The sequence below is a fragment of the Erythrolamprus reginae genome, chromosome 2 (genome assembly GCF_031021105.1).
Source record: "Erythrolamprus reginae isolate rEryReg1 chromosome 2, rEryReg1.hap1, whole genome shotgun sequence".
NCBI lineage: Eukaryota > Metazoa > Chordata > Lepidosauria > Squamata > Dipsadidae > Erythrolamprus > Erythrolamprus reginae.
In genome coordinates this window covers 10,998,631-11,010,660 of record NC_091951.1, presented here as the reverse complement: position 1 = coordinate 11,010,660, position 12,030 = coordinate 10,998,631, and the positions used below count along the sequence as shown (strand labels likewise).

The 12,030-nt window shown below is 41.9% G+C and overlaps 1 protein-coding gene across 1 annotated transcript in view; it reads left to right on the top strand.

Annotated features, from left to right (window-relative positions):
* Window positions 1-7,379, top strand: part of LOC139159694 (major histocompatibility complex class I-related gene protein-like) — a 71,603-nt gene extending 64,224 nt beyond the window's left edge. Inside the window, exons 8-11 of the mRNA XM_070737023.1 lie at window positions 763-876; window positions 2,386-2,418; window positions 5,167-5,283; window positions 5,427-7,379. Coding sequence (XP_070593124.1) covers window positions 763-876; window positions 2,386-2,418; window positions 5,167-5,249 — 230 coding nt within the window. The 3' untranslated portion in view covers window positions 5,250-5,283; window positions 5,427-7,379. The remainder of the gene's footprint in view (window positions 1-762; window positions 877-2,385; window positions 2,419-5,166; window positions 5,284-5,426) is intronic.
* The last annotated feature ends 4,651 nt before the right edge of the window (window positions 7,380-12,030 follow it).

Below are 12,030 nucleotides of genomic sequence, written 5' to 3'. Positions count from 1 at the left end.
AGACAAAAATCATAATAAATTATAATCATAATATTACTTATTTAAGTACAATAAACAATATTAGCTATAACAATAAACAAATAATATAATATATATTATTTAATTTCTCTTATGAGGAGGAAAGTCATAAATCATCTTCTCTGATATCAAATTATTTTCTGGTGAAGTATACAATCGGTATCTACTGTTATTTCTTTTGGTTATCCATATATTTTTTAATTGTTTTTATTTTCTTAGCCGCCTTCATATATTCTTACTTAGTTAGTTTAGTTTGATACAAATTTTTTCCTAAAAATTGCTGTATGTATATCATTTGTAATTTGTTATATCAAAAAAGGGAAAAAAGGTATTGCTATTGTTGTATTTTAATTTCAGTTTTCATTTCTTCTTTTAAACCAATCATAAAAGTACTTCCATGTTTTATAATAGTCGGAGTCTTCCTTGTTTTTTTAATTTAAAAGTTAATGCATCAGATTCTGCACAATCTAATTTTTTTTAAGTATCAATGTATGGTTAGGAGGTTTTGGTTGTTTCCAATATTGGAAACAACCAAAACCTGATATTTCAACTCATTACTTATTACTTCATAATGCTGGTTGTGACCTATAAAGTCCTACATGGCATAGGCTCCAGTTTTCTGAGGGGCTCTCCTACTGTTTTTCCAGTGAATTCAAACTGATTGGCCTGTTTTAATCCTCTCCACAAACACTAATACTACTTTGGTTTCCTTTTAATGACTTTGCTTTTTCTCCTCCAATTAAGCTCCAATAGTAGCTCGAATTGAGGAAGATTTCCAGCTATCACTCGTCATTTACCCTGCTGTGTCAGTCCTTGGCATCCTTATCTTTCTTGTGATCATTGGAATCTTGTGCTGCAGTAAGTATCCTATAAATATCTTTGCTATTTTATTTATTTATTAGATTTGTATGCCGCCCCTCTCCGTAGACTCGGGGCGGCTCACAATACAATAAAACAGTTCATGACAAATATAATAATTTACAATTTAAAATATTTTAAAAAACCCATTATTAAAAAGACATACATACAAACATATCATACATAAATTATATAGGCCCGGGGGAAATATCTCAGTTCCCCCATGCCTGACGACAAAGGTGGGTTTTGAGAAGTTTACGAAAGGCAATGAGGGTGGGGGCAGTTCTAATCTCTGGGGGGAGCTGGTTCCAGAGAGTCGGGGCCGCCACAGAGAAGGCTCTTCCCCTGGGGCCCGCCAACCGACATTGTTTAGTTGACGGAACCTGGAGAAGGCCAACTCTGTGGGACCTAATCGGTCGCTGGGATTCGTGCAGCAGAAGGCGGTCTTGGAGATATTCTGGTCCGATGCCATCAAGGGCTTTAAAGGTCATAACCAAAACTTTGAATTGTGACCGGAAACTGATCGGCAACCAATGCAGACTGCGGAGTGTTGGTGTAACATGGGCATACCTGGGGAAGCCCATGACTGCTCTCGCAGCTGCATTCGGCACAATCTGAAGTTTCCGAACACTTTTCAAAGGTAGCCTCATGTAGAGAGCGTTACAGTAGTCGAACCTCGAGGTGATGAGGGCATGAGTGACTGTGAGCAGTGAGTCCCGGTCCAAATAGGGCTGCAACTGGTGCACCAGGCGAACCTGGGCAAACGCCCCCCTCGCCACAGCTGAAAGATGTTTCTCTAATGTGAGCTGTGGATCGAGGAGGACGCCCAAGTTGCAGACCCTCTCCTAGGGGGTCAATAATCCTCCCCCAGGGTAATGGACGGACAGATGGAATTGTCCTTGGGAGGCAAAACCCACAGCCACTCCGTCTTGTCTGGGTTGAGTTTGAGTCTGTTGACACCCATCCAGGCCCCAACAGCCTCCAGACACCGGCACATCACTTCCACTGCTTCGTATTTTGGGTAATAACATGTGAAAGTTTCCCTTTGGGGCACATCTGTGCATCTTTCTTCCACATTTCCTCAGCTCTCCTCACAAGCTTCTGAACTCTTAACTTGCTAGGACCCCAACTAAGGACTTAGCTTAGTCGATGGTTAGGACAGCTCCAGGTTCTCTCCTGTTACTGGGAAGAGGCATTGCAATTCTACCCTTTAGTAGTTTTGGGTCAAAAAGGAGTAGAAAAATGTTGCATCAAAATGTATCTTTTTACCCAGCTGTTTCTACCAATTGTACTCAATCCTTTCCAGAGGCAGTAGGTTTCCCATGGAGCAAAGGAGGTACATTTTTTAAAAAGAGATTCCTCTTGCTGCTAAGGATAGTTTCTCGGGGAAGTCATGACAAAGTGACTAGGGCAAGGTCTTCTGAGGCTTTTTCTGGCAGAAAGGAAGAGATTGAATGGTCTCTGATGGATTTTCTTTTAGTTTTAACTCTCAGATATTTGTTCTTGCAGAGAAGCGTCGGCGTGACTACAGAGCAGCAAAAAGTAAGTGAACTCTTTGCCAGTTTGTATGATAATAATAAGCAAACGAAAAAGGGACAGAAGGGCTCATACAATCAATATTTGAAAAAGTACATGTCATATATGTTCTGCCTGACTGGCTCGGCAATGCGTAATAGTCCAGTGAAAAGAAATCAAACACACACGGGCTCTGCTAATCAGCAAACTTGTATTAGATAAACAAAAAAGGGTTACTCAAAAAGCAGTTCTTAATGTCCGAAAACAATGCAAGGCTTACTTCAGCTGCAGACAAAAAACACAGGGAAAAACAAACAAAGATAACCTGGAACGAGCAAAGACGTTTCAGGAGTCCTTTTGAATCTTTGAAGCACACAGCAAGTCCCAGAGTTTTCACCTCCGACTTGTCTGACAAAGCTGGGTTGAAAACTCCAATGGCAGAGAAACTTCGAAGCAGGAACCACAAAGCAACACAGATAAACAGCCACAGTTTGCCTTGGCCCTTGTTCCCTTTTTATCCCTTTAGCCCTCATTAAGGGAACCACACCCAACCCAGGTGCTCCTATCATGATTTGTAATACTCCTTAAAGCAATCCCTTCTTTGCATAGCTCTTCGGCTACGTAAATCAATGTATTGATTTGCAGACGAACTGAGCGAGGACAGACTGTCTGAGGGACTGCAGGCCAAATCCCCTGGGCTGTCTGCTGAATCCTCCTGGCTGTCTGCCACGTCTTCCTGGCTGTCAGTCAGGCTTTCACATTCACTTTCCCATCTGTGGGAGCAACGGCTGGCCCAGGCCCAAACACAACAATATATATGCTTCTATGACATTGCCTGGGAGAAATTACATTACTTGGTCCAGATGAAAAATGGGAGCAAGGAAGGCTCTTCCTGAGCAAAGGGAGGCAGACTTGCTCCTGTTTTAGCCCCAGATCCAGGGGTGAGCTGTTGCCCGGGCGGGGGAGAATGCAGTGGGGTGGGGGAAATGGAGGTCCACCCTAGGGCACCCAATTTGCACAGAAAGATGTTGAAAGAAAATTTATTTATTTTATTTATTTATTAGATTTGTATGCCGCCCCTCTCCGTAGACTCGGGGCGGCTAACAACAGTAATAAAACAACATATAACAAATCTAATATTTAAAATAACTAAAAACCCTTATTAAAAACCAAACATACACACAAATATACTATGCATAAATTGTATATGCCTGGGGGGAATGAATATCTCAGTTCCCCTATGTCTGTCGACAGAGGTTGGTTTTAAGGAGCTTACGAAAGGCAAGGATGGTGGGGGCAATTCTGATCTCTGGGGGCAGCTGATTCCAGAGGGTCGGGACCACCACAGAGAAGGCTCTTCCCCTGGGTCCTGCCAGACGACGTTGTTTTGTCGATGGGACCCGGAGAAGACCCACTCTGTGGGATCTAACTGGTCGCTGGGATTCGTGCGGCAGAAGCCGATCCCGTAGATATTCTGGTCCGATGCCATGAAGGGCTTTATAGGTCATAACCAACACTTTGAATTGTGACTGGAAACTGATCGGCAACCAATGCAGACTGCACAGTGTTGGTGTGACGTGGGCATACCTAGGGAAGCCCATGATTGCTCTTTTCAAAGGTAGCCCCATGTAGAGAGCGTTACAGTAGTCGAACCTCGAGGTGATGAGGGCATGAGTGACTGTAAGCAGTGACTCCCGGTCCAAATAGGGCTGCAACTGGTGCACCAGGCGAACCTGGGCAAATGTCCCCCTCGCCACAGCTGAAAGATGTTTCTCTAATGTGAGCTGTGAATCGAGGAGGACCCCCTCTGAGGGGGTCAATGATTCCCCCCCTCAGGGTGATGGACGGACAGGAAAAAACCATTGAAATTCTAGAGAAAGTGCAGAGGAGAGCAAGCAGAATAGAATAGAATAGAATAGAATTCTTTATTGGCCAAGTGTGATTGGACACACAAGGAATTTGTCTTGGTGCATATGCTCTCAGTGTACATGAATGAATGAAGAAACTAAAACTCTGGATAGATGAAACTAAAACATCTGAAGAGCAGTTACAAGAACTGGGCATGTCTAATCTAGTGAAGAGAAGAACCAGGGGAGACATAATAGCAGTGTTGCAATACTTAAGAGGCTGCTATAGAAAAGAAGGGGGTCAAGCTGTTCTCCAAAACACCTGAAGTCCAGACAAGGAATAATGGATGGAAACTGACCAAGAAGAAATTCAACCTGGAAATAAGAAGCTTCTGACACTGAGAACAATCTCACTGCAGTTTCAAAGTTACATCCCTCCATAATCATGTGATCAATCCCTTGGAAACTTGGCAACCAGCTCTTCTTCACTGCTGTTTGCATTGTCCCACAGTCACAGAACCATAACTTCAATTTTTGATATATTTTTGCCAGTTTCTGACAATTTACTGCTATCATTTAAACATGGCACTCAATGACCACCACAAAAATGTAAACAAAAATGCATCTGATCATTTGCTGCCTTGCATTATGACTGCAATGATTTACGATCATAATTCCAGGCTCAATTATGATTGTAATTTCAGAACTACAAATCAAATAAGTAAGTAAGTAAGTAAGTAAGTAAGTAAGTAAGTAAGTAAGTAAGTAAGTAAGTAAGTAAGTAAGTAAGTAAGTAAGTAAGTAAGTAAGTAAGTAAGTGAGTGTATTTCTGGGACCAAGACAATGAGGGCCTGCAGATCAGTAAGTGTTAGAACAGGTGAATAGGTCCGTTTCTCAACACGGACTCCGTGTCCTTTTTTTCCTTCAGAGGGTGACCCCAATTCCACCTTGGATAATGCTGAAAAATGCTCACTGAAAGAGATAGGAGTCCAACCTCTTCAACACTGCTGATTAAGAATGCAAGGAAGACAGCCCAACTTCTCAGGTGAGTTATAACTCTAAACACCTTTGCCTCTTCATTCACCATCTCACTAGGCTGGTTCAAAAGAAATGGGGATTAGATAACTTGTTTAGCCCCCTTCCTGTTCTGATTCTTTTTCTTCTCTTTTTCTCTCTTGCTATTCTTAGGGCATCGGAGAGGAAAAAGAACTGGTTCCCAAGAACCATCAAATAAACATCTAATTCTCAAAATGGTACTGATATTGTCTGAGAAGCACTCAAAAGGAAGACTGAGTGCTAAAGTGGAGGTAAAAAAAACATTTCAACTTCAAATCTCCACCACTAAATGCTCTGTCTTACACATTGGTAAAAAGAATCAGAATACTAAATATAAACTTGGAGGAATTGAACTTATTGATAACCCTCAATCTGCCAAAGACCTTGGAGTACTCATATCCAATGACCTAAGTCCTAGAGCCCACTGCAACAACATTGCCAAAAAGGCTTTAAGAGTTGTTAACCTAATCCTTCGCAGCTTCTTCTCTGGTAATTTTGAACTGCTAACAAGAGCTTACAAAACATTTGTCAGACCAATCCTAGAATATCGCCGGTATGGAACCCACATTGCATATCTGACATCAACACAATTGAGAGAGTCCAGAAATATTTCACAAGAAGAGTCCTTCACTCCTCACAACAAAATATCTTACTCCGCCAGACTTGAAATTCTTCGTTTAGACAACTTACAACTCCGTCGTCACCGTTCCGACTTAATTATAGTTCATAAAAATCATATACCAAAATGTCCTACCTGTTACCGACTACTTCACCTTCAACCGCAACAACACACGAGCACGAAATCGATTTAAACTAAATGTCAACCGTTCCAAACTTGAGTGCAAAAAATACGACTTCAGCAACAGGGTAATCAATGTCTGGAATGCACTACCTGATTCTGTGGTTTCTACTCCTAACCCCAAAACCTTTAACCTTAGACTATCTACAATTGACCTCTCCCCCTTTCTAAGAGGTCTGTAAAGGACGTGCATAAGCGCACCGCTGTACCTACCATCCCTGTCCTATTGTCTTCTTTTGTTACTTTTTATCATTACTTATCTAATGTTTTATTTGTACAAATTACCACCCTATAATTGTTTAGACAGACAGACAGACAGACAGACAGACAGACAGACAGACAGACAGAAAGGATAGATAGATAGATAGATAGATAGATAGATAGATAGATAGATAAAATAAAGCTCGTGGCCTACTGCCCTGCCGCGAGCAACCAAATATGGGCCTCCCATACATGGGTTGTGGGAAATAAGACAACCCCCCCCCCCGACAAAAACAATAAGGCCTAGTGCTTATTTTGGGGCCCAAAAGAAAATAAGACCTGATCTTATTTTCAGAGAAATACGGGTAGGAAAAAAGCTTAATAATATTTTTAAGCGAGACATTTATAAAATGAATTAAGGGTCCAAATTTGGAAATCTGAAACTTTCACTATAAAATTTTGGAATTAAGGAGATGAAACAAAATCAGCTTTATATAGGAATTAGAATTATTTTGTCTATGGTAAGTCATAACAAAGATGAAAGACCTTATGATTTAAATTGGACACCGGAGGGGTGAGAGCTTGAGGTCCTACCCTATTAATTGTTAGCAAACTATTAAAGGGCTTACGCAAGTGAGACGTGAATTAGCTTCAGCCAGACTGCCCCATCGTAAGTCACTTTATTTGTGCTTTTGCTGAAAATCAGTTCCGGTTTTGGCATCTGTTAGCAAAGGGCTAAGGGGCTGAGCAAAAACTCTTCATATGTAAATAGTGTCAGTCTTGTGGGCAAAATGCGACTCCATAACGGTGGTGACCCCCTTTCTTTGGAACATCAACCCATGGAAATTAAATTGTCCTCTACTTGGACACTCTTTCTCAAAGCCTAAAGACCTGATATTGCCAACGGATGGGCCTGGAGAATCTGGAGTGGGATGAAGCCCATTGAGTGGCTCATTTGACTGATTACTCTTGCCGGAGGGGTAGGGGCTATTGTTTTTATTGCTGTATATATTATTTTTATTTTTTGTAAGTACACAGAGTCACTGAGACTGATTGGGCAGCCATTTTCTAAATAAACAAATAAATGAATGAATAAATGAATGAATAAATGCATGCATGCACGAATGAATAAATAAATAAGGAGGGGGGGGGTTGCCTGTGGATTTGTGTTTCATAAAACTGGTGTTCTGAAAGAATCTCCTTCCACACTCAACAAATCTATATGTTTTTTTACCCTGGGTGAATTCTTTGATGGTCAGTAAGTCTCCTGTTCACTTTAAAACTCTTCTCGCAGTACATATTTATATGGTGTCTCTCCTGCATGGAGCACAAAAGTACAGTGGTACCTCTACTTAAGAACGCCTCTACTTAAGAACTTTTCTAGATAAGAACCGGGTGTTCAAGATTTTTTTGCCTCTTCTTAAGAACCATTTTCTACAGATTGAATTCATTAAGTCTTTCCTGAAGCATAAAACGTATCAGGAAAGAATGAACTCAATCTGTATAGTCTGGAGGACAGAAGGAAAAGGGGGGACATGATCGAAACATTTAAATATGTTAAAGGGTTAAATAAGGTTCAGGAGGGAAGTGTTTTTAATAGGAAAGTGAACACAAGAACAAGGGGACACAATCTGAAGTTAGTTTGGGGAAAGATCAAAAGCAACGTGAGAAAATATGATTTTACTGAAAGAGTAGTAGATCCTTGGAACAAACTTCCAGCAGATGTGGTAGATAAATCCACAGTAACTGAATTTAAACATGCCTGGGATAAACATATATCCATCCTAAGATAAAATACAGGAAATAGTATAAAATACAGAAAATAGTACAGTGGAACCCCGACATAAGAGCTGCTCTACTTAAGAGCAACTCGAGATAAGAGCTGGGAGGGGAGAGATATTTTTGTTCTACTTACAGGCCCAAATTCGAGATACAAGCGCCAAGGAGCTGTCTCCTGAAGCCAAACGCTAACTTCCGCGTTCGGCTTCAGGAGACAGCTGCGAAGCGGCGCGCGTGTTTTAAAAGGTTGCAGCCGGCCTGGGGGGCTCGGGGGGGGGGGGGTGCTTGCAGCTTTCTTTCTTGCTCTTTTTCTTTCTCTCTTTTACCTTCCCTTCCTCTATTTCTTCTTTTCTTTCTCCTTCCCACCTTCTTCCCTCCCTCCCTCCTTTCACTCATTCCTCTCTTACTCTCCCCTTTCATAAGTTTCCTTGCTTCCTTCCTCTGTTCCTGTCCCTTCCCCCTTTCTTTCTTTCTTTCTTTCTTTCTTGCTCTTTTTCTTTCTCTCTTTTACCTTCCCTTCCTCTATTTCTTCTTTTCTTTCTCCTTCCCACCTTCTTCCCTCCCTCCCTCCCTTCACTCATTCCTCTCTTACTCTCCCCTTTCATAAGTTTCCTTGCTTCCTTCCTCTGTTCCTGTCCCTTCCCTCTTTCCTTCCTTCCTTCCCACCCTCCGTCCATTCATTCACCCATTCCTCTCTTGATCGCTTAAAGCCGGTCCCTGGTGCAAAAAGGGTTGGGGACCTCTGTCCTACAGGATTGGGTGGCAGAAAAGTTGAACATATGTAAATTTAAAAGTTTAAGAAAGTTTACAAGTTAAGTGAAAGAAACTTCATTATTCATTTATATGTACATGTACATTTCTTCATTAAAAACATGTCTTTCTGCATAATTTAGACTAACTTTGTGAGTTTTTTGAGGGCTGGAACCAATTAAAATTATTTACATTAATTCCTATGGGGAAAAGTCGTTCGAGATAAGAGCTGCTCGACTTAAGAGCCCAGGTCCGGAACGAATTAAACTCGTATCTCGAGGTACCACTGTATAAGGGCAGACTAGATGGACCATGAGGTCTTTTTCTGCCGTCAGACTTCTATGTTTCTATGTTTCTACCTTGGACCGGCTGTAGCTTCTGCCTTGTCTTCGAGGATAGTCCCAAGAGATACCTTTCAGCAAGACAAACAACATTAAATGGCTTGATCCAGTTTTTTCTTTTAAAATATTCTTTATTAATTGTCCACAATTTAAAAAGAAAATTCCAAATATCGATACAAAATAGTCAAAGAAAATAAATTTTAAAAATGAAACAAAGGTAATCCAGTCTTATCGTCACTTACCAGTGGGAAAATAATAAACTGCTCTTCCAGATAGCCCTGATCAAGGGCTTCTTTCCAGTGTGGAAATCACTGCAAAATTAAAAGGAAGCCGCCCCATGAAACAAAACTGGGGTTATATCTGCATTGGTGGGTGTTGTGGTTAGCTCTGGCCCAGCTCCTGCCCCCAGGGCTGTGGATGTGGGGGAGACATCCACATGCTGCAGGCCTGTTTTGGCCCTGGTGGAATCTGATGATGAAGGCTCCTCTGACCAAGAAGACATGAGTGACAGGGAGGAGGAGAGTGTGGCAGACAGCTCAGAAGGAGATCAATTATCTAGCTCCTCCTTGGATTCAGAACAAGAGTTAATGATTCAGCCACGCATGCGGAGAGCGATGCATAGCAACAACTGAGAGATTATTATCAGAGAAAATGAGGCCACCTTTGGTTGGGTGGGGCTGTGGTAATTAGTGAGGCTGCTATAAAGAGCAGCCTGTGGGTTTGGCCATTGTGGAGGATTATCTGATCGTTGTGTTTCGTGCCTGCTTTGCTGACTGACTTTTTGTGTGCTGATTTTCCCCCGCTTTGAAACTAAACCAGAGCAAAGTGTGTTTCACTTTGTGAGAGAAAAAGGACTGTGAATTGCCTCACAGCTGCAAGCTAAGTATCACAGAACTGATAAGGGACTGTATAAATTACCAGTTTGTTTGGAGATGAGTGCTCTTTGCTATACCAAAAGAGGGCTTAGTTTAAGTGAATTTTCATTATAAAGAACATTGTTTTGAATTTTCAAATGTGTGTGTGTCTGAAATTTGTACCTGTGAATTTTTGGGAGGATTCTACCAGAGAGCCCGACAGAACAGTGGGTAGGGAAATAAAATGGAAATTGGAATGTCCAATCCCAAGGAAGCATTTTGTCCATGAAGGGACAACTTTCTTCCAGAGGAAAACTGGTACCCCAAGAGAAGGATCGCTCTAAAGAGAAGGAGCAGGGTAGGGGTGGGCTCCACTTTCCTTCCCTACTGGTTCGCATGATGTTTTGCATGTGCATGCTTACTCCACTCGCGCACATCCTCTTGTGCAATTAGGCTCCTGCGCATGCTCAGGAGCTGGAATCAGCCCGAAACACCACCGAGGAGCTTCAGGTGAAGAAATAAAGTATTAACCTGGGGGCAGGTGGAGGGCAGTGTTCCCCCTAATTTTTTTGGGGGGTGGGTGGAAAAGTATAGTGTCTGAGCGGCAGTCCCTTTGGGACTGGGCGGCACAGAAATAATAAATAAATAAACAAACAAACAAACAAATAAAAACCCCACCCTGTTTTGCCTCAGAGAATTTCAAAATAAAATACTGTACTGTGTGTCTATAACAGTGAGCTCATAATAGGGCAACTCTATCAATATCAAAATGCCACTTAAATAGTTGAGCTAGTTTCAAATTAGATTTTGATTTTCTTTCTCTCTTCCTTACTCCCATTCTTTTTCTTTCTCTTTTCCTTCCTCTCTTTTTTCTATCTGTTTCTCTCTCTTCCTCTCTTCCTCTCTCTCTCCTCCCCTCTCGGCTTCTGGGCAGGTTTGGAAAACTCTGAGTTGATGATGATTTTTAAGTGAGCAATTGCTCACTGCTCAGCTTAGAGGGAACTATGGTGGAGGGTACTTTTTTAAGCAACTGAACAAAAAAACAGTCTGGCACTGGCTGACCCAGTTATGTGACATCACCAGCAGAGTACTACCAGTTCGGGCAATCCAGTCCGAACTGGGAAGAAGCCGTCCCTGGTGCAGGGTTGTGGTCAGGGCAAAGTCAAATATTGCGTCAGCCACTAGGCTCCAGAATTTTCACAGGGGAAGGGTTTTTTTCCTATAAGGAAAGTCTATGGAGAGGAACAAGGGCTTTGCACTACAGCATGGGAACTATGGGGAATTGAAGGGCAGAAGGGAAAATGGACAGGGCCAGACCTGACCAAGGATGGAAGCTGACCAAGGAGAGATTCAACCTGGAGATAAGGAAGAACTTCCTGACGGTCAGAGCGATCAACAAGTGGAACAGCCTGCCAGCAGAGGTTGTGAACGCTCCAACTCTGGATGTTTTCAAGAGGAGATTGGACTGCCATCTGGCTGGGGAGGTGTAGGGTTTCCTGCTTGGGCAGGGGGTTGGACTTGATGACCTGTAAGGTACCTTTCAACTCGAATGAATGAATGAATGAATGAATAATAAAAAAGACCTGAAAAAGCAGAAGAGCAACACCACCGACACCTTTGAACTTCAGCAGAGAAAACCGAGAATTCCATGGATGGTGAAGACAATATTGGCCAAGTGTGATTGGACACACAAGGAATTTGTCTTGGTGCATATGCTCTCAGCGTACTTAAAATAAAATATACATTTGTCAAGAATCATGTGGTACGACACTTCATGATTGTCATAGGGGTCAAATAAGCAATGAGGAAACAATCAATATTAATAAAAATCTTAGGATATATGCAACAAGTTACAGTCATACAGTCAACATGGGAGGAAATGGGTGATAGGAATGATGAGAAAAACTAGTAGAATAGAACTGCAGATTTAGTAGAAAGTCTGACAGTGCTGAGGGAATTATTTGTTTAGTTTTAAAATGGCGCGGGGGAGGGGGCAGACACCTAGGCTGAAT